Source organism: Protopterus annectens, chromosome 13.part0 (genome assembly GCF_019279795.1).
Source record: "Protopterus annectens isolate FY-2018-M chromosome 13.part0, PAN1.0, whole genome shotgun sequence".
NCBI classification, from domain to species: domain Eukaryota; kingdom Metazoa; phylum Chordata; order Ceratodontiformes; family Protopteridae; genus Protopterus; species Protopterus annectens.
Window position 1 is genome coordinate 409,733,200 of NC_056747.1, and position 27,001 is coordinate 409,760,200.

The window sequence follows — 27,001 nt, forward strand, 5'->3', positions numbered from 1 at the left end:
TATTTGAGAAGAAGTCAAGAAAGACTTTTGAATGTTCTCTTAGAATCCCAGCTTTTGTGAGAAATCTCTCACATCCAAGAGAGAGAGAGATTCCTGACACTTTGAAAAATATTCGGCAAAGATAAGCAAGTCATTTAAATATGGAAATTGGGCTACCATGTAGCCTGCAATCAACTATAACTGAAGCTAAATACTTTGTGAGCACGCTTTGTGTGGTATACAGTCCAAAGGGAAAGGCGGAGAACTGATAATGTGATCCAAACACAGAAAACCTTAAGAAATGCTTGAAGTCTGGATGAATAGGGATGTGATGATAAGCATCTTTTAAATCTAGTGTTTCTGGGAAAACGTGAATGAGGAAGAAGGGGTAGCAGTTTGTAAAGTGATATTTTTAATTTGGATACTATCACAAACAGGTGAAGGAAAGAAAGATTCATAGCTGGTCTCCAAGCATTTTCTTTCTTTGGCACTAAAAATATTGTTGAATAAAATATCTTGCCGACCTGGAAAGGGGGACTGGTTCTATCATTCCCTGGGAGAGCATGGGATGAAGGACAGCTGGAATCAAAAGAGTCTGATCTGGGGGATCAGGAATTACCCCATGGAAAGGAGGAATTTCCTCCAATTGCCATCTGTAACTTTGATGAATGATCTTCATAACCCATTTGTCTGAAACTATATGTTGCCAAAGAGAAAAGTGGAAATTCAGAATTTCTGGAAGAAAATAAATGGGTGCCAGGATGGGTGGGGGAATAAAATATCTTAAATAGTCATTCTGACTTCTTGGACACCCCTGCCCCCACCACCACCATTTCTTATTAAACATGTTTACTTGCATTTTCTTGAGACTGTTTATTTTGTTTTTTACCAAAACTAGATTTAGATATGGAGAACTCCTTGGAGATACTAGAAAGGGAAGGCTGAAAAATCTTAGCCCCTTTCATCACACTTTTTGATCACCTCTGCAGCAGAGGGACCAAAAACTAAATCTTTATCTAAAGGAGAATTTAAAATCTAATTGTAGTATCATCTTGGAGGTCCTGCTAATGCAGCCATGCAAACCTTCTCAAAACAGCACTTGTACAACTAATTGCCACAGCAATCACCCACAAGTTGATAGCTGGTTGTGATGGCAATGGCTGTTTGGTTAACTTTTTCTTTTTGTGGCTGGCCAACCATAGAATGGACAGACTGATGTCCTTACATTCACTGCTGCAGTATTCCTTACAAATGGGATTCCCTGCCATGAAGCCCACCATCCGGCCAGTTTACCAAAGTTTACCATTGCTTTAAGGTACACTGAACATCACTTACTTACTCCTTGTTTAGTGTAGGGCATAAAGGTGATGTTCAGGCGTACTATCCTCTGAACTTCTTTGCCACCAGTTCAAACGCTGTTTTAACCATCAGTCTGTTACCTCCATCCATTTTTATTTTACCATTTTTCTGTTTGTTGACATTCCTGTGCTTACTCCTGTTAGCTGGAGTCCTCACAGTTGCAGATAAGTACCCAGTTGGGTTTTTTGTTACTTTTTCTGTTTCTTTTGTGCTGTTTGCAGTTAATGTCATCCAGGAAGGGTAAATGCCAGTGTGGGAGACTGATTTCCATAAAGACTGCCAAGATAAGTGTCTTTTTTACCAGGTGCTGCTCATGACCATATGTCTTGCTCAATTTGTCAAGCGTTTGTCCCCAAAATTCTTCATGGTAGGTTTTCTTCCCTTTCCTTGTATCTTGAGAACCAGTGTCTTAAGCTTCTTGCTGCAGATACTATGGCTGGAACTTCCTGCCCTGAGGGTCAGCCGTCAGGGAAGAAGAAGGTGCATAAAGTAAGACTGTCCAGCCTCTGCCGGGAGTTTCTCCTTAGGTTATTATGAACTCAGAGGCTCACCCGGTTGTTTTGTCAGATTCTTCTATTGCATCTGAGTTGGAGGCCAGTGAGGATCTGGCAGGCAGCACATCCGACGAGGCTTTGAAGGTGTCCATTTCAGGTGTTCAGATGGAACCATGGTTGACTGTTTCCAAGGGGTCTACAATTTCTCTTTAGGGAAGAGGTTCCTACTGCAGTTGTGGAATGCTGTCCTGAGTCTGGGCCTTCTCAGGTTTCTAGAATGGATGTCTCCTTAAAAAAGAAACAGAAAACTAATTATGTTTCTTCTGCTCCTAGGGTTCCACAAAGTGAGTGGCAGGCCTTTACACAGGGGCTATTTAAAGCTTTACTGTCACTGAGGCATCCTCTTCTTCCCCTAAAAGGCCCAGAGAATTGAATTCTTCTGAAGTGGATGCTGATGATGTCTCCCTTGTTCATTCTATCCAAATTCCTTCTCCTTTAAACTACGGATCTGAGGAGGAGGATTCTCATACGCTAGATAATCCTTCTGAGGAAATTTGCTTTGGGGGCACAATCTCTAGGATGATGGAATTTTTTAAGTGGGATTGTGCCCAGGTTTTGGATATCCATATGAGGTACTGTGTTACTGCAGATGGACTCTCCTAAACCTGCAGCCATTCCTCCTGTCTTGCCTGCTTTATTGGATGTTTTTTTCCAATGCCTCTAAAGAACTGGATTCTCTGCCCCCTGCTCCCAAGAAGTCTGATAGATATTATAGGGTGCCTGAGGATTGTTCCTTTTTGTTTAAATGTCCTGCTGCTGACCCCTCTGTGGTATCTATAACCTCTGACAAGCTGTCTCAATTGCTTCCTTCGTGCATGTTTCTGCCTTCTGACAAGGACAGTAGGACCATGGATAGGCTGGTTAGGAAGGTTTATACTTCGGCTACCCTAGCTTTTAGGACTATTAATTATCAGACCCATATTTCTAGTCTTGACTCTTCTTTCTCAAATTTGTCAGCTTCTTTCTGATCTTCCAGACTCTGAGAGTAAATCTTCTGCTATTTCCTTGCTTAAGACTTCCTCTCAGGTAGTTCATCATTCTATCAAATGTAGTTATGATGCAGCAGATGCCTTTTCTAGGGCTGCTCCTTCTGGTTCATTTCTGAGGAGATATTTATGGCTTAGACTTCAGCCTTTGCTCAATGATATTAAGGCTAAGTTGATGGATGCTCCTCTGGATAATAATCTTTTGTTTGATGAAGTGGCTGCTGGTTTATTTAAGTCTCTTCAGGACAAAGGGAAGGCTTTACAGGAGCTTAAGCATGTCTGTTTCTCCTGTGCCTAAATTTCAGTTAAACTACCCTTCTAAGACAGTCTTTGTTTATAGGCAATCTTGTCCTCCTTCTAAAGGTAAAAAGGGTAGTAAACGGACTCCTCCTGCTAAGGCCACTCAGACTGCAGGGATTCTTAAGTCTTCCTTTCCTGATAAACCAGGTGCTGTCTGACTATCCACCTGTTCCCAGCCATATTCCTCTTTCTCTTCACCTTTCTCTTTCTCTTCCTGTTTGTTTCTGAATCACCCAGGATTCTTGGGTTCTGTCAATCATTCAGCAAGGGTACTTCATGGTCTGGTTTTCCCATACTCCTTTTATGGGCATTCCTCAGCCTCCTCGAAAACAACTTCCTTTTTTCCCAGAAGCTCTTCGAGACCTCTTGTCTCAGGGTACTATTCAAGAGGTGTTTGTGTCCCAAAGGGGGAAAGGGTTTTATTCAAGAATGTTTCTAGTGCCCAGAAAAGAAAGTACTTGGAGACCTATTCTAAACGTCTCCCATCTAAACACTTTTCTGAAGGTGCCTTCCTTTCAGCTGTTGTCCCTTCAGTCCCTTTTTCCTCTCTTGCTCCCTCAGGCCTTTCTGGTGTCTCTGGACCACAAGGATGCTTATCTCCATATTCTGATCCGTCCTCTTTTCAGGAGATTTTTGCATTTCTCTATTGCTTCCTGGCATTTTCAGTTCTGTGCTTTGCCCTTTGGCCTTTCTACTACCTTAAGGGTACTCACCAAATGCCTTGCTCCTGTGATTGCCTTTTGCATGCCTCAAGGGATCCAAAACTTTCTTTATTTGGATGACCTGCTGATTCAGGCATCTTCTCCAGAGGTCCTTTTGCAAAATCTTCATTTTACCATTTCTCTTCTTTGGATCCTGGGGCTCACAATAAACTTCAAAAAAATCTTCCCTGACTCCTTCTCAGGATTATGTCCTTTCTGGGTTGAAGGATTCAAATGGTGCCAATGCTGGCATCCCTGCCACCTCCAAAGGCATTAACTCTCATTTCTTTCTTTTAAACTCTTCTTTCCCTGGCCTCCATTAAAGGCAGGGAGTTACTGAGAGCTCTAAGGTGCATTGCTTCCACCATTCTGATGCTCCCTCTGGCTAAACTCTACATGAGTAAGTTCCAGTGGTTTCTGAAGTCTGTGTGGCTTCTGTATGTGCATCCTCTAGACTTTCCCGTTCCTCTTCTCCCATGTCTCAAGAAAGAACTTCTGTGGTGGATTCAGCAGTTGCCTCTGAATCCGGGGTTCCCTTTTCAACCTCCTCTTCCATAGGTCCATAGGTTCATAGGTAGGTACTAGGCTATCAGCCCAAGGGCCTACATAAGTCTAGCCAGCAAGGTTCCATAGCTTACGCCACCCAAGAAAGTTATTTTCCTGTACCACTGTCCAGCAAAGACACAGAAGTAATCCCTGGGGTGTATTTTCTATTTCCCATCCACTCATCAAGATTTTTCTTGAAGAGTGCTAATGAAGAACTTAGCTTGACATAGATGGGTAGCTTGTTCCAGAGTATAGGAAGTCTCTGGGACAGGAATCTATCCCTCCAGTGTGTCCTGTTTATTGTGGTGACAAGGTTTAGGTCCCTAGAGCGTGTAGTTCGGAGGGATTGGTATTTCTTTAGGTGTAGCATGTCCAACAGCTCTGGGTTTGACATAGCTTTATATGTTAGGCAGAGATCACCTTGGAGTAGGTGATATGTTACAGAGTAAAGCTGGAGTTTTTTGAGGCAGTCAGTGTAGGGCATTTGTTTGAGGCCAGTAATCCACTTTGTGAGGTACTTCGGTGGCCTTTCCAGCTGCTGCAGATGTCTTATGAGGTACATTCCAAAAGGGGCATTGTACTCTATAATGGGACTAATGAGTGATGAGTAGAGGGAAACAATGACCTCTTTTTTCCTGGATGAGAACCCTTTTATGATGAGGTGTGCCATGTAGAAGGACTTCCTGACTACTGTTGTGATGTGACTATCAAAGGAGAGACTACTGTCCACCTGGGTCCCAAGGTCTCTTATCACGCATTTGGTGTTAAGTAGATTGCTGCCTATGTGGTAGTTCATGGGTACAGAGTTTTTACCAAAGGGGATGACACTGCACTTTTTGGCATTGAGCTTGAGGCCATGGCTCTAACACCAGGCATCTGTCTCAGTGAAGCCCTTCTGTAGGATGTCCATATCATTTGGGGACTTGACTATGTCCCCTAGTTTGCAGTCATCTGCAAACTTCATTAGCCAGAGGCCTTCTGTGTTAGCCTCTCGGGATCTGTTCACAGATTCTTCAGATGTGGGATGGGAAGCAATGTTTGGCTCCCTGAGGGTTCAGGGAGTGTGGTTGTCTCATCAGCGGAAGGAGCACATCAGCATCAAAGAGATGAGAGCTCTTATGCCGGCTCTTCAGACTTTTCATCCTCTCTTCTCTCTGGGGTCTCCCAAGGTGTTCACAGACAATACCACAGTTATGTGGTACATCAAAAACAGGGGGGTACAAGATCTTACCGTCTTTGCCGGCTGGCACTTCTGGTATGGGATCTGACTATCAAGTGTCTCTTCAGGAAGTTTATATTCCTTCAGGTCAGAACATTGTGGCAGATGATCTGAGCAGGTCCTTCACTCAATCCCATGAATGGATGCTTCACAGGGATGTGTTTCTGGACATTGTTCACCAGTGGGGGTACTCCTCAAGTAGATCTCTTTGCCCCCCTCTGAACAGACAGATTTCTCTGTTTTGTGCCAGAGTCCCAGGTCCTCTGGTATAGAAGGTGGACACACTCTCATTTTCTTGGAAGGGGTGTTTCTTTATGCATTCCCTCCCCTTCCTCTCATTCCGAGAGTCCTGTTCAAGATTCAACAGGATGCTCCCAAAATCTTGTTGGTGACTCCCTTTTGACCCCGACAGCACTGGTTCCCTCTACTTCTATGTCTAGCCAATGGAAATCACTACATCTTACCTCACAGGGTGGATCTTCTCATACAAGACAAGGGGTCTCTCAGCCATCGTCACCTGTCCACACTTCCACTGACACTGTGGGTAATAGAGTTTTGATCCCTCATAGACAGCTTTCTTCTGAGGACGTGCTGCAGGTCCTGCAGGAGGTCATGAAACCTACTACTAAGAAATCCTACTTGTCTAAATGGAAGAGGTTTTCTATTTGGTGTCATTCTCGTAACCTGGACCCACTTTCTGTGGATGTTCCTTTGGTTCTCTCTTATTTGTGTGAGTTGCTCAATGCTGGTTTAGCCTATTCTTCTATTAAGGCCCACATCAGCTGTTTCTGCTTGTCTGCCTTTAACGCCCCAGTTAGTTTCTAGATTTGAGGCTAAGCAATTTCTTAAAGCTGTCCTTAATATTAGACCTCCCAGGAAGCCTGTTCCTCATCCCTGGGACCTTAATTTAGTTCTGGAAAAATTGACTCAGGCTCCTTTTGAGTCTGCTGTTTCAGCTTCCTTGCAACATTGTTCTTGGAAGACAGTTCTTTTGTTAGCTCCTACTTCTGCCAGATGGGTGTTTGAGTTGCAAACCGTTATGGCTTGTCCACCTTTTTTGATATTTCTTGAAGACAGGGTATCCTTGCGTACTAATCCTTCTTTCATGCCCACGGTGGTAAATGAGTTGTCACTTAATCAGTCTATTAATTTTCCTACTTGTTTCCTCTCTCTCCACAATCTGACAGTGAAAGGGTATGGCATACCTTAGATGTGCATAGACAGCTCAGTTTTTATTTGGATAACACTAAAGTTATCAGAAAATCTGACCAGTTATTTGTTTCCTTTCATCCTTAAGTCTTTAGGTTTGGCTGTTTCCAAGCAAACTATTTCCACTTGGATTTCAAAGGCTATTTCTTTTTGTTACACTTTTCATGGTGAGAACCTTCCTTCTTGTGTAAAGACTCATTACACTAGAGCTGTGGCTTCTTCTGGTGTTTTTTTCAAAGACTTAGATGCAAATTCTATTCTTGAAGCTGCTACCTGGACTTTTGTGCTTACCTTTACCAAACATTACCAGTTGGATCGTATCTCCAGGGCTAGAGCTGGTTTGCTGCTGCCATTCTTCATGACTTCTTAGATGGCTCTGCTGCTTCCTCCTCCCAAGTTTCTTCTTGAGCTTTGGCACTCTCCCATTTGTAAGGAACACTGCAGCGGTGAATGTAAGGACATATTACAGTTGTGTAAAGTCTTACCATAACGGTAGATGTCCTTGCCTTCACCGCTGCAGTACTCACTCACTCCCTTCCTCCATCCCCCTGGTCTTTTTTTCCTTTCTGAATGTGTGGGTTCTCCTTGGTTTCCTTGGACTGCTGTTCCTACTGGGGCAATCAGTTCTGAAGATGGTACGTCTGAATGTCACCTTTATACCCTACCCTACGCAAGGAGTGTGCAGGTGACGTTCAGCATACCTTAAAATAACGGTAGACTTTGGTAAACTGGCCGGATGGTGGGCTTCATGGCAGGGAATCCCATTTGTAAGGAATACTGCAGCGGTGAAGGCATGGATATCTATTGTTATGGTAAAATTTTACACAACTTTCTATGGTCAAGCCAAAAATGGTGCCTCTTTCCTGTGGAAAACAAACAGCAAATGCTGGTAAAACAAAGTCATTAAAAGTCACTTTTTTTTTCAAAAACACAATAAATTGCACCTTAAAACACTTTGTCAGCCTCAGAAAGTAAAATCAGTGCAACTTCTCAACAGAAAAGAAAAACGTTTTTCAGTTACTTTAAACAACTTTTAAGCTGACATAAAAAGTGTTCCTCTTTAAAAGTACAGTACAGTATTCTGACAGTCTGTTAAAACACAAACTTCTAGTTTAAAAAAAAAAAAACTTTCCTATATAGGAAAGTATCAATAATTAACAAAATTATTAAATGGAAGGAGGATTCCGCGGTGGTGGTGCTGCGTTAGCGTTGTCGCCTCACAGTAAGACGCTGTCCAGTTCGATTCTCAGCTAGAGCGTCTTCTGCATGGAGACATGCGTGAATGGGCGTACCTTTGTTGAAAGTTGTGCGTCAGGGCTGGCAACTCGGTACGTAAAAATCAACTGCCAATCATTAGCGGACCGGAGTTCCGCTGTGGCGACCCCTAACTGGGAAAAGCCGAAAGACACATTAAATGGAAGGAGGAGGGATCCCCAAAAAAGGAACTTAACGCCCCACAAAAGAATAGCCCAAGCCAAACATCGATCTTCAAAAACTTCAGAGGAATGTACTCTTTCGTGAGTCGCGACAGTAAAAGTCTGAAGGGCTTGGTGCCCACAGTATCTTATAGTCAGCTCAGTTTGAGCTGCCTAACAGGTTCAGGTATACTTGCTATCTGCCCCTAAGGCATTTTATAAGCCTAGCCAGGCTTTATTTTATGCCACTTATTATGGCTTATGCCATGAAAATTTTGTTGCTACTAGTTTGTTGTGCCTCTGTCCAGCAGATCCCATGCCCGGAGAAACCCCCCCATCCACAGGTCCAGGTCTCTGATGTCACAACACAGAGTCCCTCTGAACAGAGTCAACTCACCCGAGTTTTATTCCACAGGGAGTCTCTAGTGGTCCACAGTGAATCCTCTCCTCCAGCAATATATCTATTCGTGCTATTTATATCCGTTAAAGGTTTAAGGTTAGTGGTTTTGGTGTTTGGATGATTTTTGAGGTGGAGCATGTCCATTAAATTAATTTGGACATGACATGTCCATCAGGCACATGTCACCTCTGAGCAGAGCGGGTATACACTGAATAGAGCTGGAGTTTCTTCAATCAGGCAGCATATGATTTTGGAGTCCTTCCCTCCTTTCTTTTTTGGACTTTTGGGGTCTCTCTCCTTGCCACCGAATGTCGGTCGAGATACATCCCGAATGGGGGCAATACCCATCATTGGTCTCTGATAAGTGAAGAGTACAGGGGAACAACCTCACTAGATCTGATGGTGAATCCTCCTTCATGATGGTGGTGCAGTAGAAGGGTCTTTTCTAACCACTTTAGCAATGTGAGTGTCAAAAGAAAGGCCACTGGTTGGGTTTACGGAAGGTGTAAGGCTGTAACAACCTTGGCAAAATATATAACCCAAACAGCTATAGGGTTACCACCTGTGCCACTTTGCGAGGGACAGTCCGTCTTTGGGCAGTTGTGTCCTGTGAACAAAAAATAAAAAATTACAAATGCCCTGAGATTTTTAGGACGAAAAATTTCCTACGTTTTTTAATAGTTGTATAAAACAGTTTTTTTTTTCTGAAACACCTCAGTGTTATAAGAAATAGCATAAGCACATCAATTGCTACAAAATAAGCTTTTATTTTGGCAAAAAGTGAAGTTCTGTCCTTTGCACTGGTTGTGGGTATGTTTTGTCCTGTAAACACTCGCGTTTGTACAAAAAATGTCCCACTTTGGGCATTTGAAAAGGTGGCAACCCTAAACAGCTAAGGCAACATACCTCGCAAGTGCACCTCATTACTAGGAACGTACCTCATTTGGGGTCTTTAAAATTTCATGTTCCTCGAAGCTGCACATTGAAAGGGTCTGTCGCTCATTCAGTGTCAAGATTTTTTTTACTGCTACTCATGTTAATTAGAAAAGAATCATATTAATTCATTAAAATGTCTTTTTATAAGTAAAACCAGGATGTTTTCACCATCATTTAACCTTCCTAGTTGCAATTGTTAGAAAGCTATTGGTGTATGTGTTCCATATGTTGCCCATTTGTTCCACATTATGAAAGCTAGTGTTCCTCATTTTGGAGATGGAAGGTTGAGAGCTATGGGCTACTACAGTGATCAATATGATGATCGTGTGAAGTTTACTGATCTTATTGAAACATTTTACTCTGAAAGTCATACAGTTCACGTTAATATTATGTTAATCGAAACAGTTTATGTGGTGGCAAGGAGGCTTCAAATACTTTCAATTTTGCGGGAGTAATAAGTTGATATCATATGTATTCCGTCATAGATAAACAAGCGCACGCGTTTTCTGTTTTGCATTTAGCTCAGGGCGGAAGTGATGATGTCAATTATCTGCGACTTGACAGTTTCCTAAGCACGTTGGTGTACGGTCAGAAAACAGCTGCAAAAGTATGCAGCCGAATATTCTCTTGATTTTGACGAACCTTTGAGTAGTAACAACCTGTTCTTTACTTCGTGATTTATCGGATGATGCTTCAAGAACATAGTTCACCCCCGGCCAAAAAGTACAAGCCGGATTCCCTTTTAGTCTCATTCAGTACGAAACAAAACATGCTGGGATCACGAAAGGACACTGTTTCAGTGGAGCAGCAGCGCCGAAGTCTTCCTATTCATCAAGCCCGCATTCAGCTTATCAACCAGTTACGGCAGTTGGATTGCGCTGTATTAATAGGTAACGTCTTTATTATGTCTCAGTGTAGAAAATGTTAAACATGGAAGTAACAGGAAACAAAAAAAATGATCTTGTGGTTTGGGATGCAGCAAGTATTTTTCTGGGATAACAGTTCAGCACGGTATTATTTATTCCTTGTGAAGGGACGCTGCTTATACGGCTTGATTCTGATAATTTATTCCAGAGTTGCTCTCTTTGGTAAATACACTGTGCGCACCGCATATATATTGCTGTGACGTGATGTAAAGTACAAATTAACACAACTGAACGGCGATGTTAATTTTCTGTGTGAATTCATGGTCTTTGTCCGTAATGTCTATTTCGCTGTCCGTGTGTTTACCTGTTACCATACTGCATGACATCGAGAAGAGCATACTTCGCTGCCAACATCCTGTTTTTCATAAAGCAATCAATGACATCTGAAGATTGTTTCTGTAATCGGTCAAAAACACACTGCAGCTAATGTATATTATTAAGAAAATGCGCAGTGTTTCGGGGTATGCTGCAATAGTATTTCTTGTGTGAGCTGATCTGTTTGACTGTAAAATGATTCTCCTGAATGGTCATTGCTTGAAATCACGATAGATTTAACCACTGACAGGCAATTATTAAGTTTCTTTGCTCCAAGCTAAGAAAGCAACTCTGAGGTTGCCACCTTCTCAAATGGCCAAAGTGGGACATTTTTGGTGCAAACGTCAGATTTTGCCTGGCAAAACATACCCATGGCCAGTACAAAGGACAGAATTTCACTTTTTTGCTTAAATAAAAGTTTATTCTTGTAGCATTTTAGTTGCTTATTCTGTTTCTTGTAACATTTAGGTGTTTCAGATACAGAATAACTGTTTTATGCAACTAGTACATAAAATATAGGAAATAATTTTGTCCTAAAATCTCAGAACATTTGCCATTTTTACAATTTTTTTGCAGGACACAACTGCCCAAAGAGGGGATTGTCCCTCGCAAAGTGGGACATGTGGTAACCCTAGCAACTCATGCCTTTTAGCTATTTTATGAATCCCTAGTATTTCCATTGATTGCCCAGTTAGTAATAATGAGTTGCAACTTGCACCCACCTTACATTCACAGTGATACTTTGTGTTCCATACTGCCTGTTAATTCTGAGTCATTGTGGCAAAGATGATTGCTTCGTTGCTCTTTTGGCAAGTCAACTGCAATCATAATATTATCATATGTATGCATACCTCTTAACTATCCCCAATTTTTATTATAATTTTAACTCTATCGCTCCATCCTAAAACTGGTGACATTTGGGGAAAAAGATGGAGAATACCCTAAATGACTAAATGTCAATAATTAAGAGTTAAATATTAATTAACATCCTCTTTTATTCTGTCAGTGCCTCAAGTTAGTACTAATATTTTAAAAAGTGTCCCTGATTATTTCCAGAGAGCTGTGATCATATGTAATAACATACTTGTGTTTGTAGTTAAAGTGAAGCTCATTCTATTATTAAAACATACCTGTTGTGCATGGAGAGTAATAATTCTCCAGTATCTAAAAAAAGACAAACTTGTTAAACGCTTCTTTAGTGCAAGACCTGATCATAACCGTGTTTAAGGGGGTGTGTAATGATTATTACAATCGGTTCTCACAATACAAACTTAACAACGGACACTGACAACCAGCAAAAAACTGCGGCAGAAAGTAAAATGGTTTTGTTTCTGCTTGCTGTCCTTGCTTTTTAACTATCCTCAAGTTTAAATTTATTTACTTGTAAATCTTTGAAGATTACAGTTGGTCAAATTTGTCAAGTTTTATACATACTATTGTTAAAGAAAATGGCATATTGATGCAAAACCTTCACTCTCGTGGTGAATTTCTTGGCATCCGTGTCTTAAGATCAGAGACCTGATCATAATCCTCTGTGTAGTATTTGGATCACCATAATTATACCCCACCATAAGAAAAAGATAAATTTGTTAAGTATCTCTCTATTGCAAGCCCCAGTCATAACAGCACTTAGATGTGGGTTTAACTTTCTTGTCTATCATGCTTTACCCCTTTCTTTGCCATCGTAGGACTTTTGACGTACTTTACTTCTGTAGATCATTATTTTTTTTTAAACAAAAAAGTTCATAACATTTTTTTCAATATTTTGACAGGGTACTGGTTGAGGGCTAGATAACTTGGTGTCATACATAGTCTATTAACCAATTCGAAATAAGTATGTTTATCTGATGGAGGAGAAACTAAATGCTACAGTTCTTGTCAGTGCTTCATGTACCGTATTGCTAAATGTTAATACTTAAGTTAACTATTTGGTTATGTTTCTAGGGTAGCAAAATGTTATGTATGGGAGACAACCACGAGGAAAATATGTAACAACTGATGAAGTATTGTGTCTTACTGATTACAGAACCGGTTTTCTGCTCCCAGACTGACAGTTTTAACAACCATTTAACAAACAGCTCATTTTTAGAGGTATTTAGGCTAGGAAAGATTCCGTTTTATCCATGTTTCAGACATTTGTGAATGTCTAGTATACCAGGGGCATAGCAAGATTTCTTGTTTAGGAATAGGCTTTTTAGCAGAGTAATAGGGCCACAAGAACTGGAGCTCATGTCTGCTGCAACTTATGAAGTCCTAAACAGATGGCAGTAGTAATTCTGTTTTAGTGTAAAACGATTTAAAAACCCAAAAAGTTCACCAGGGCACCACAAGTACTTAATAACACAAACAGGTACCACCAAAATGGATAGAAGACCAAACGCAGAAGTGGTAGTTCACAATTTTAATGAATACACAGATTAACCACAGCTAACCACACATTAATGCCTCCTATTAAATCACAAATGTACTTGGTGATTTAATAGGAGGTGTTAATGTGTGGTTTAGTTGTGGTTTATCAGTGTATTTATTCGGGAACGAAAATGTACTTGGTGATTTAATAGGAGGCGTTAATGTGTGGTTTAGCTGTGGTTGATCTGTGTATTCATTAAAATCGTGAAGTAGCACTTATGTGTTTGGTCTCCAATCCATTTTGGTGGTGCCTGTTGGTGTTATTATGTAAAATAATTTAAACTAGATATTTTGTAGTGGCTCCCCCATTCCTTAACAAATTAAATGGAAAGTGTTGAGTTTTGGACTCCCCAGACCATATGGGTTCACGGTCTTCCATTGAATAGATCACATGTCCAGCATTGGCAGCTGATAGCTAGAATAATTTTATTCAGTCTACTGTAGATATAGCATGCATATTGATGGATTGCTGCCCAACATTGTCTTAGATGGGACAATGGAGGAGTTATGTGGACATCCCCAAACATTTTTCCAAATCTTGCCAACAGTGGTTGTCTAAATTGTACATGTCTTGTAGTATCTTGAAGCAGCATGAGAGAATTTGTTTACCTTCCCTAAGTCCTGTAACAAGGTTTAATGTTGAAAGCTTTACTGTCTCAGGGAGCAAGGTCTGTATTTGCATTGATAGAATGATGCTTATTTGGAGTTGATCATTCTTTGAATTTTCACCATGACTGACAGAGAGACTTACACCATTTCCTAGAAGTCGGTCTCAGTCCTATTTCTGCCCTGCTACAAAGTGCCTGGCTCATCTGGGCTTTTGGGGAGTTTAAATCATTAACATGAAACTTGAATTCAATTTTATTAAGCCAAGTGTAATTTTTTTGATACAACTTGAATTTTTTAACACTTTTATTGACACATAGCCCACAGACTCAGTGTGCCACTCAACTACAGCCCATAAGGCATAACGTACCCAACACACTAGTCATAGGTGACGCTATAGTCGGGCACACTGATGTTCCACTCACCAGGCTAAACAAGGAGAAAGTTACTGTCAGCTGCCTGTTGGGTGCCAGGATCTGCCAGATAATGCACGTACTCCGGTCACTCCACAGTAAGTACAAATATGACTCTGTCATTATCCATGTTGGGTGTGAATGACCTGAGACATACCTCTCTGGACTACATGACAAGAGACATGGAGGAGTTCTCTGATCTTGTAGCCCAGGCAGGTATGACCCTAGCCCCGAGTAGCATCCTGCTATCACCCAGAATGATACCACAGTACAAGGACAAAATGATTGACTTCAACAATTGACTAAGCTTCTGGTGTCATTTTAAGGGAATCCAGTATTTGTCTGCCTGGGATGACATGATCGACAGACCACGATGCTTTGCCAGAGATGGTCTGCACCTGTCGCCCTTGGGATTCTGGATACTGACAAAGGCTCTTGCCACCCCTATAATGCCTTTTTTAGGTAAGGTTCAAATGACTAATTCACCACCAAAACGGGTACAAGCAAGCAAAATCTGAGGGTAATGCTACTCAGGGCTAGAAGTCTAAACCTCAAAATGCATTCACTTGAGGCACTTCTTAAAATGGAGAACATTGACATCTGTGCAGTGACAGAGACCTGCTTCAAAACTCCAGAGAGCACCCCTGCATTACCAGGCTATAATTCATACCACACCTTTCGGCCACCTAACCCGGACCGAAACACTAAAGGTGGAGGCATGTCCATTTCATTAAGGATGTCCACACCTCCAAGCTAGTTGCTCAGCATAATGCATCCGAGATTATCCAAGTGCAACTAACTCTGGGCAAGACTGAAATCCAAATTGTAGCTTGCTACAAACCTCCCACCATGCCTCAGGATTCCCACTTCTCCTTTCTTGATGCACTGGAAAATATTAGGGTACAACTCATTATCCTAATAATGGGTGAATTCAACTACCCCATTATTAACTTGGAAAACTACTCATGTGCCAACTCTTTTGCTCAACGTTTTCTAGAATTCATAAATTCCAACACCTTGGATCAACTTAGCCACACCTCCACCAGGGCCAGCAACATCCTACATGTGGTCATTACCAACATGGGCGACTGGTGTTCCACACCAGAGGTCAATTCCTCGTTGGTTAGATCCAACCACAAGCTAATCACCCTAGACATCCACATCCCGCCCCCACCCCCTTTAGGCAAACAACCGTAAAAAATTTCTCCAAAGCCAACTTCATGCTTTTTAAGACACAAGTGGCATACTTCACAACACCCATGCAAATGGACAATAGAGGTATGACTGCAGAATCCTACACAAGTACATTTTATAAGCACTTACACGAGTGCATGGATTGTGCTATCCCTATCAGAACCAAGATGCTATCCTCCAAAAAAAGTAAGCCAATCTGGTGGTCTTCTGCCATAAACAAACTCTGCAACAGAAGAAAGAAACTGTTGCAAAAAAAGAGTAAAATCCCATCATTGGAGGAACTCCCTGGTCAGCCTCAGTAAGAAGCTGAGATCCCTCATAAAATCTTCCAAAGTTAGTTATGAAAACAAAATCACCACTGATTCTAAAGACAACCGCAAAGCATTCTATAGCTATGTCAAGAATCTTAATGGCAACACTCAGATATGTTCTGAGTTGCAGCATAATGGCACTAAATGTACAGAACCAACTAATATTGTCACCATCCTGGCAGATAGGTTCAGTGCTAACTTTATCCCCCTCTCACCCCCTAAAGGGCCCATCTCTATACCGGAAGAATGCAAAGTTCCTGTAATCATGGCTGCACAGGTAAAAACCTCACTCTCCAAAGCTAAGAACACAGCATCCATGGGACCTGACAGCATCCCAGGCTGCATTCTCCACAAACTACAGAATGAACTGGCACCCCACCTAAGTACCATGTTCAATCATAGCCTCACCTTGGGCTTTGTGCCCATTGAATGGCGCACTGCGACGGTTATCCCACTCCACAAAGGGGGAGCCATGACAGACCCCGGGAACTACTGCCCCATTAGCCTGACGAGCCTGGTCTGCAAGGCCATGGAATGTATTATCATGGAACTCATAAACAAAGACATTGGTAATCTCCAAACTCTGGTCACCACACAGTTCAGGTTTGTAAAAGGCAGATCATGTCTCCTAAACCTGATAGACTTCTTTGAAGCAGTCACCAAAGCTATAGATGAGGGTAAGGTGGTTCACACAGCTTATCTAGATCTCGCCAAGGCTTTCGACACTGTCCCCCACTCTGGAATTATAGATAAACTCATTAAACTAAGTATAAATCCCTATGTCACAAGATTGGTTGCCAACTGGCTTACTGACAGAACCCACACTGTGAAAGTAGCACAATCCAAATCCAACTTCAGACCAGTGACAAGTGGAGTACCACAGGGTTCAGTCCTGGATCCTCTCCAGTTTGGTGTCTACTTCTCTAAAGTACAGGCTAACACAGAAGGTCTTTGGCTAACTAAGTTCGCAGATTACTGCAAACTAGGAGCCATAATCGAAATTCCTAACAATGCGGACATCCTACAAAAGGGCCTCACTGAGACAGATGCCTGGTGTTAAAGCCATGGCCTCAAGCTCAATGCCAAAAAGTGCATTGTCATCCCGTTTGGTAAAAACTCTGTACCCATGAACTACCACATAAGCGGTAGTCTACTTGACACTGAAAGTGTGATAAGAGACCTTGGGACACAGGTGGACAGTAGTCTCTCCTTTGATAATCACATTGCCACAGTGGTGAGGAAGTCCTTCTACGTGGCACACCTCATCATAAAAGGTTTCTCATCCAGAAAAAGGGGTCATTGTTCCCCTCTACTCATCACTCATTAGACCCATTATAGAGTACAATGCCCATTTTGGTATGTACCTCACAAGACATCTACAACAACTGGAAAGGCAGCAGAAATACCTCACAAAGAGGATTACTGGTCTCAAACAGATGCCCTACACAGACTGTCTCAAAAAACTCTAGCTTTACTCCGTCGCATATCGCCTACTCGGAGGCGATCTCTGCCTAACATACAAAGCTATGTCAAACCCAGAGCTGTTGGACATGCTCCACTTAAAGAAATCCCAATCCCTCCGAGCTACACGCTCTAGGGTCCTTGTCACCACAGTAAACAGAACATGCTGGAGGGATAGATTCCTGTCCCAGAGACTCATTAGAAAAATCTTGATGATTGGATGGGAAATAGGAAATTCACCCCGGGGATCACTTCTGTGGCTCTGCTTGATGGGGGCACAGGAAAATAATTTTCTTGAGTGGCGAAAGCCAGGGTACCTTTTTGGCTAGGCTTATATAGGCCCTAGAGCCAATAGCCTAGTACCTACCTATGAATCAGTTATGACAAAGCAAACTTACATTTATATAAAAGAAAACAAACTGTTAACATTTTCACAGTTAAAAACATTATACATCACATAATTACTTTCTTTTATACATTTATCAATCCAACATTACACAAATTGCTCAATTCCTGCCTTCCCTTAAACCTCAATCCTTCTCCAAAATTTTTTTCTATGTATTGTTCTCACAGTTTCTATTTTTTCTATGCAATTTGCTCCTACTAAAGATCCCACTTCCATTGCTTTTAGTTCTATTGTAATACTCAGAACCACAAATACAGTTGGTTTAGACTTTGATATCCATTTTCTAGCGCTTGTTTTTAATTTTACTTATTTTGTTTTTTATTTCTTTGCAGCCACCAGAATTAAACTTCAGGCCTTACTATTTCTAGGCAATTCAAATCCTGTATCCCAGCTCCTAAAATCATTTACTTAGTTACAGCTATTTGTTCATCCAATATTTATGACAGAGTATTCTGTAGAGAATTTTTAAAATCTGCCAACTCATTACACTCCCAAGACATTTGTTCCCAGTTATCTTCCCCCCCCATCACAATTCCGACATTTGCCATCTACCTGAGGAAAAAAATTCTTTGGAGTCTGCTTGGGATATAAAAATAGCTATGCAAATGCTTCCAAGCAAAAATCCAAAATCTTCTAGACTTTTTTTGCATATGTGATAACCGTACATATGTCCTCCCATGGTTTCCTTGTGAATTGCTTATCTAATCTTTCTTCCCACTGTTTTCTGGCCCTGTCTCATTTATTCCTGTAGGTATCATGCAATATTTTATATGCCATACTAATTATTTCTTTTTAACAGTAGGTTCTGTTTATAGATACAGCTAAACTCTACTAGAGGAGGTGTTTCACTTAGGGTTCCCTGATTTCTTTCTCTTTGCCTGTACTGTCGCTGATGAGGAAGGCAGTCTCTAGCCTGCAGGCTAAATGTCTTCTTAGCCTCTTCCCATTCTATTACCTCTCCCTCTCTCTAGTTATTTGCTACCAATACCTTGGTTCCTTTGCCAGGTTTTTCCAGTAAATTCCAACCCGTCTTGCCTATTCTGTGTACCTATAATTGCAGTTACCCCCTATCGGCAGAATCTCCTTTTTCCATTCTATTATTGGCTTAATTCTTAGAATACTTTCTGCTACTTTATGAATATAGTATTCTGTGTGGTTGTTGCTATTCTCCTTAAGGATCTGCATCCAAAATCCCAGTCTCTTGTTATTTCTTGAATTGCACCCCTACTTCATCATAATTCCTTTACACTTTTTGAATTTTCTGCTTGTGTTTGTGTATATGAGCCTTATCTGGTCACTGTGGTGCAGTGGTTAGCATTGTCGTTTCACACCAAGAGGTTTTCTGGTTCAGTTCTCAGCAGGAGCACCTTCTGTGCAGAGTCTGCATGTCCTCCCTACGATTAAGTGTCTTTTAAAAGACATGCAGGTAGGTTGGGCACTGGGTTGGCAACTCGATACTGTAAAAACTCCACTGCCAATCAGTTTGCGGACCAGTGATCTGCTGTAGTGATGCCTAACAGGAGAAGCCAAAAGATATTACTTTATGTACAGTATATGAGCCTTAACTGTGTAGCTCTAAAATATCCATTCAAGTCAGGTAATCATAAACCACCTAGTTCTATTGGAAGGATCAGCATATTCCACTTATCCTTCCCCTGTTCCCATCTCAGAAAATCCTTCAACTCTTAATTAATAACTGTCTATAACTTCTCTGGTTGATGAAAATATGCCTGACCTGCTTGTAGAACTAAAGGGATTAAAAAGCATTATCACTGCTTGTAGCTTGTCTGTATCCACATTATCTTTTGTTTCGTCTTTCCACATATCCTTAGCTGCCATAACGGAATCATTTTTAACTCTTACTCCTAAATACTTCATTTTGTTATGTCCATATTGTGACGACCGTGCCCTGGCCCAGCAATCAAGGAGCCTCAATCCTCACCACTAACACCAGGGAGGTCGCCTTCCAAGGTGGTGTCTGTGCTCAGTGATCAGGGGGGACAGGGACCTAATCAGTCTGTCATTGTAGTAGGACACCCATGGAGCTAAAGTAGCTAAAGTAGTTTTCTCTATTGCCCACATTATCATCCTTGGATTCAGATCATAGGAAGTCAAGAGGTCCCTCATCATCTCCATCACTCATCAGACCAATGATTGATGATTGATCATAATGCCCCCTGACCCGACACTTGCAGAGCAGGCTGGAGAGAGGCCACAAACCCTCACCAAAAAATAAAAAAAATAAGGGTCTCAAAAAAATGCTGTCCGACTCCAACTCCACTCAAGAATCTATTCAGTGTCATCACGCTCAGCCTTGACCTTAACCTAACATACAAGGCCATGTCAAACCCAGATTTGATGAATATGCTTCACCTCAAAAAATCTAGATCCATCAGAGCCACAAAGGAGGGAGACTTAAACCTTGACACGGCTATTAATAGGACGTGCTGGAGGGATAGATTCATCACCCAAGACTCTGCTGTGGAACAAAATCCCGATAAAATCGGCAGGCAGGCGCTGGCTGTGGCTTGTTCAAGAGAAACCAATGGATGGGAGAGAGCAGATAGATATACCCAGGATACCTCAGTGTCACTGTCTTTCTGAGGCACAGCAAGCAAATGGGTATAGTTCCCCCCCTAAAGGGGTGGCAGTGAAAGCAAAGCGATAAGGCTAGGCTTGTAAATGCCCTCGGGCAGATAGCCTAGTATGAACCTATGAACCTATGAAGAGGAAAGCATAACTAATACACACATGAAAGTATAATTTCCCTTAAGTGCACACAGAGGTCACAGTCAGTGTGGGGCTGGTTGCTCTCCCAATAAGTCTCCCCACTGGCACAGCTATTAGGGTCCAGATCTCAGCCTAGCTGGCAAGCTAACCTCCAGTACCCTCTCTGTCCAACCAGTGCTTTGTTTCCCTGCCCAGGTAGCTGACACACACCCACTCTTTGAGATAAGTATTTATACAACTTCACAGACACTCCTGGGAAAGGCTGACACACATTCTCCAGCTGTGCCCCTTTACCCAGACTATACGGTAGTAATTCCTGCCACCACCAGCTAATATTATCAGCTACACAAAGGCCCTTGAAAGGGTGTCCAGTTATTACTGTGCAATATTATTATCCAGTTGGTAATGTGACTATTCAGTCTAAGGCTTATTAGAGTAGCCTATTACGATAACCTCTATAAATATGCAGTGTACTCTAGAGCCTATCTCTACACAAACCAGCCACAGGTAAAGGTTTCAAAATATTTAATAATAAATAATTAAAACACAAAACAATACTACTACACCTCAGATATATCTAAGAGTTCAGAGATCACACAGAAACTTAAAATAATACAATAGGACAGGTCTGATGTCAAAGAAAAACACAGTCTAACTTTCTAATCTTTAGATAATCTTAAGAGAAAACACAGTGCTATAATCCTACTTACATACATAAAGAGCAAGCAGTGCTGGGGTTGATGTTCCAAGACAAATGCTTTCAGTTTCTCACTAAACAATAGTTTTTAAAACACTTAACAAACAGCTCTGCTAAGCCCCCCCCAAATTGCATCATTTTGACACTTGGGTTTTCTCAGTATTCACATTACATCATCTTGACACTTGGTCTGGAGTTCCCAGGCAAACAAACTGCGTTATTTAGCAAGCTAACACCTGCTCAGGAAACGACAACAATAAAAGACATTTCATATGTATACTCTAACAATTATTCCTTAGGTTAGACAATAGAAAGAATGTGTTCAGCCAGTCGCTTCGGCACCATTTTTTAGATAATTGTAACTTCAAAGAATATTTGAAATGCTTGGCTTGGTTTTCTTTACAGCAGATGGCAATGTTGCAACAATTTTGAAGTTCACATTTTACAGTGTTTTCTTTCAATTAAAAACACAAGTCTGTATTTTACATTTATTTATACAAATGATAGAATTATGTATCAAATTCTATTTGACTAGGCTGGCAGCCTTCGCCCATCTTTCCCCAATCTTCACACCTATAAATATGGCTATTGTTTAATCAGTTCATCTGTGAATACACAGTTTTACAACTGTAGCTTTTTTTTTGTCTGTATTCATTTTATATTGAAAGTGTCTCAGAATGTTCCACAACAGTGAGGTGTCATTATCTGTTTTTATCAGTTACACAATAATAATGTCTGCAAATAAAGACAGCTTTTGATTGCTGTACCAATTATATCTTTGAATTTCTGAGTCCCTTAATTTCTTTATAAATGGCTCTAAATATAACACAAGCTACAAAGAGGAAAGAGGGCACTCCTGCCTGGTTCCTCTGTTCAGACACAACTTGTTAGAGAGGTAACCTCCCACTTCAATTTTTGCCTCTAATCCCTTGTATATCCGCTTAATTAACCTTATTATTGTATCAGGCAATGCTGCAGCGGTAGTGTTGTCGCCTCACAGCAAGAGATTCTCCCATTCGATTCTTGGCTGGAGCGCCTTCTGTGTGGAGTCTGGATGTCCTCCCCGCGGTCGAGTGGTGCTCGAAAGACATGCATGAATGGGTGTGCCTTCATTGAAGGTTGGGTGTCGGGCTGGCACCTTGGCACCATAAAAATTGACTGCCAACCATTAGCGGAGTGGATTTCCACTGTGGCGACCCCTAACCCGGAAAAGCCGAAAGAAAAACAAACATTGTATCAGGCAATGCAAATGCTTCCATTGCCCTACTCGTATCTCAGCTTACTCTGTCAATTGCTTTCTTGGCATCAAGACTCGCCAACAACAGCAATATTTTCTTACATTCTGCTTCCCTGTGACTCACAGTTTTTCTGTTAATGTTGTCAAATGTTTGCCTCCCCTCCACAAAACCACATTGATCATATATATCAATTTTCGTAACACCTTCCCATTCTTTTAGCTATTATAGACATAAACACTTTACAGTCATGGTTTTAAATTGTAATGGGCCTATATGAAATGGGTTCTGATGGGTCTTTACCGTCTTTAGGTATTACAGCCACTACTGCTTTCTTACAGGGTATTGGTGCTTCCCTTCCTTTTTAAAATACTGTTAAGCAAAACCTTTCAGATTTTTATAATTTTCTTCCCTCCTAGCTTCCATACTTCCACAGGAATATCTTCTGTTCCTGGAGACTTTCCTGCAGATTGATTTTACATCATTGTTTTTATGTCATCTCCTCCTTGTCTTTTCTGTTAATTGTTGAGCCTTGTTTATGGCTAATCTTGGCATAAGTAAGTTTTCCATAAATATTTCCATTTGTGCTTTTCCTTGATTTCCACATTCTTCTGCTTTATATACATTTTCTGAAATATCTGTAATTTTCTTGTTAGTCTGTCTAAGTTTGGCAACAACCCTTTCTACTTTCTGTTGCTTAAGTCGTTGTGCTAAGAGCTTTTGTGTTTTCGAGTTATCAAAAAACTCATGCATATTTTCCAGATATTCCCTTGTTTTCTCTCTTTAGAACTCCTTCTGTTGTGCCTCTTCTTGTTCTGTGAGATTCTCTTTATTCTGCCATACTTTTAATCTTTGTCAGCTCTAGAAATAATTTACTTCTTGACCATATCTTTTTCTTTTATCTCTACTGTATTTTTAGACTCCACTTTCATTTTATTCCACTCATTAGCTATGACTTCTGAAGAAATTGTTTCTTCCCTAATAACTTTCAAATAATTTCTACTACTCATTCCTTAAGTTCGGCCCTTTTTAACAGGTAGGCAGGGAAGTGCAATAGTCTCATTTTACTTCATTACCCTGCATTTTTATTTTAGTTGTTGGCACATCATCTGAAATAGTTATAGATGTGTGTCGAAGCTGTCAGTTAAATGCACATGTTCCTGTGAAATATAATTTTCGTGTAGTCTAGCCTATTTGTTGTACCTTGGGGAATAATATGTAAATTCTCCTACTATTGAATTCGCATCTCCCATATGAAATATTTTCATAAATTTCTTCATCTACCCTCATTTGTTATACTTTCCCTTCTAGGTCTCCCAGGTGCATCCTCACTCTTGCAAACCAAGTTCAAGTCCCCACCTATAAGTAAAATTCCCTGCTGAAAGCCGATTATTTCTTCCAGCATTTGCATAAGCTCCATAACAGCAGTTTTAAGTGGAATAAAAATGCATGCCAGTAAAATCCTCCACCCTTCCCCGTAGCCCCTTACTGCTACAAATCTACAATTGCCATCTATTCCCTGTAGCAATTATATATAAGTACTCCCATTTTCCTTTGTTCCTGATATTCTGCAGATTATCCTTCGTGAAATAATTTCATTATCATATTCACGTGCTCACTTCTTTCTAAATGCATCTTCTGTATCACTGTTATTTGACTCTGCATTTCTTTATGTAATTTAATAGTCTTACCTTTTGGTCTATAGCAGTGAGGCCATTCATTTAGGTTCATAGGTTTATACTAGGCTATCTGCCCTAAGGCATTTATAAGCCTAGCCCAAATTTTTGTGGCCCTTATATGAAAAAAATACTGTGCCCATTAGTTTGTTGTGCCTCTGTCCAGCAGTGACATAGAGATGATTCTCGGGATAAACCTACGATCTCCCATCCACAGGTCAAGATTTCTCTTGAACAGAGCCAGCGAGGTGCTCTGCCTCACATGGACTGGGATTTTATTCCACAGCATAGGGAGTCTCTGAGTGATAAATCTATCCCTCCAGCACGTCCTATTTATATCCGAGCTAAGGTTTAAGTTGCTTGCTCTAGTGGTTTTGGTGGTTTTGGATTTTTTGAGGTGGAGCATGTCCATTAATTCCGGGTTGGACATGGCCTTGTATGTCAGGCACATGTCACCTCTGAGCAGACTGTATGCAACTGAATAGAGCTGGAGTTTCTTCAATCTGGCAGCATATGACAGATTTTGGAGTCCCTTTATCCTTTTGGTGAGGAACTTTTGGGGTCTCTCCAATTGCTGCAGATGTCGGGTGAGATACATCCCGAATGGGGCATTGTACTCGATCATTGGTCTGATAAGTGAAGAGTACAGAGAACAATGACCTCACTAGATCTGGATGTGAATCCCTTCATGATCAGGTGGACAATGTAGAAGGTCTTTCTAACCACTTTAGCAACGTGAGTGTCAAAAGAAAGGCCACTGTCAACCTGGGTCCCCAGGCCCTGATAACCTCTTCTGTGCTTAGTGGATTGCCACCTATATGGTAGCTTGGGGTTACCTTGTTTTTCCCGAAGGGTATGACTATACATTTTTGGCGTTTAACTTCAGGCCATGGCTCTGGCACCAGCTATCTGTTTCCGTGAGTCCCTTCTGAAGGATATCCGTGTCCGATGCACTTTCCACTATGGCGCCCAGTTTGCAGTCGTCTGCAAACTTTGTCAGCCAAAGTCCTCCCATGTTGGCCTGTACTTCTGAGAAGTAGATGCCGAACAATAGGGGCCAAGGACCGAGCCCTGTGGGACACCACTTGTGACCGGCTTGGAGTCTGACATAGCACCAGCAACTCTAACCCTGTGGGTTCTGTCCTTAAGCCAGTTTGCAACCCATCTTGTGACATATGGGTTTACATTTAAGCTGGTAAGTTTTTCTACAATACCCGAGTGGGGTATTGTGTCGAAGTACTTTGCAAGGTCAAGGTAGGCTGTATGGACTGCCTTTCCCTCATCAATGGCCTTGGTGACTGTTTCGAAGAAGTTGACCAAGTTCAAAAGGCATGATCTGCCCTTGACGGCCAAACTGGGTCGGGTCCAATGTCTGCAAGTCCCTATATCTTTGTTTATGAGCTCCATTATGATCCTCTCCATAGCTTTGCAGACTAGACTTGTTAAGCTTATGGGGCAGTAATTACCAGGGTCCGTAGAGGCACCGCCTTTGTGGAGTGGGACCACAGTTGCCGTACGCCACTCCTTGGGCACGTATCCTGTGGTAAGGCTGAGATTAAACAGCTGCCTTATGTGTGGGTTTAATTCCTCATTTAGCTCGTGTAGCACACAGCCGGGGACACCATCCGGTCCCATTGATGCTGTGTTTTTAGCTTTAGAGAAAGCAGCTTTCACCTGCGCATTTGAGATGTCTGGGAGGCTACACTCTGCTGTGATAGTTAGCTCTCCTTTTGAGGGGGAGAGGGGGGTGAAGTTTGCACTGAACCTGTCTGCCAGTATGTTGGCAATGTCTGTGGGTTCAGTGATTTTTGTATCATTTTGGACTAATTCTGAGCATATCTGGGAGTTTCCACCCAGGTTCCTAACATAGCTGAAAAAGGCCTTATGATTGTCCTTTGAATCCATGGCAATTTTTCTCTCAAAATTGGCCTTAGTTGATTTTATGAGTGCTCATATTTTTTTACTAATAATGATCAGGGGTGACTTCCCTTTTATGGATTTTGTTCTATCATGTAATAGCTTTCTCCTCTTATTGTAAAGTTTGTTAATGGCTGGGATCCACCAGACTGGACGCTTGCCCTTTGTGGACAGGGTCTTGGTTTTATTTGGGATTGCCTGATCCATGCAGTCCTGGAGGTGTTCATAGAAGGCATTTGTAAGGGCTTCCACAGCTTGGGTTGTGGTTTCCACTGGCTCAGGGGCCTTGAAGGATACCACACCAGTCTTGAGTAGTGTGAAGTTTGCTTTAGAGAAGTTCTTCACTGTGGTCTTTTTGTTTGGGGTGGGGGCGGATGTGGATTTCCAGTGAGATTAGTTTATGATCAGATCTCACCAATGAGGGATATACTTCCGGTGTGGAGCATTTTGTCCCCATGTTTGTGATAATGAGATCTAGTATATTTTCTCCTCTCGTGGGAACAGTGACTAGCTGTTCCATGGCATTTGAATTTATGAACTCCAGGAACCGTTGGGCTAGAAAGTTAGGGCTTGAGTAATGTTCCCAGTCTATATTCGGGTAGTTGAAGTCACCCAGTATGATGGTGTTTGGAGAAACATTTATACCCTCCAGTGTCTTCAGGAAGGCTGTGTGGGGTTCCTGAGTTTGAGAGGGTGGCCTGTAGCATGCTACAATTTGTAGAGCAGTTTTGCCTATGGTTAGTTGCACCTGGATGGTTTCCGAAGCTTCGTGCGTTGCCACCAACCTGGAGGTGTGGGTATCCTTTATGAATATGGATACACCCCCTCCTTTTGTGGTGTGGTCCGGGTTTTGGGGCCGGAACGCATGATATGAGGTAAAACCTAATAGTGCTGGGTGCTCTCAGGAGCCTTGAACCAGGTTTCAGTTACAGCACAGACATCAATGTTCTCCATACTGAGAAGGGCCTCGAGTGTGTGCATTTTGAGATTTAGACTTCTGGCATTGAGCAGCATTACCCTCAGTTTCTTCCCATTTTTGTTTTCTAGGGTGGTAGGTTTAGAATTTGAGCCTTGCCTAAAAAGGCACTATGGGGTGGCAAG

At 41.6% G+C, this 27,001-nt stretch overlaps 1 protein-coding gene across 1 annotated transcript in view; it reads left to right on the forward strand.

The window, feature by feature from the left end:
* Nucleotides 1-10,149: 10,149 nt before the first annotated feature.
* DHX33 (DEAH-box helicase 33) overlaps nucleotides 10,150-27,001 on the forward strand; it is a 380,923-nt gene continuing 364,071 nt past the window's right edge. Inside the window, exon 1 of the mRNA XM_044054042.1 lies at nucleotides 10,150-10,494. Within this exon, the coding sequence (XP_043909977.1) occupies nucleotides 10,290-10,494 (205 nt within the window). The 5' untranslated portion in view covers nucleotides 10,150-10,289. The remainder of the gene's footprint in view (nucleotides 10,495-27,001) is intronic.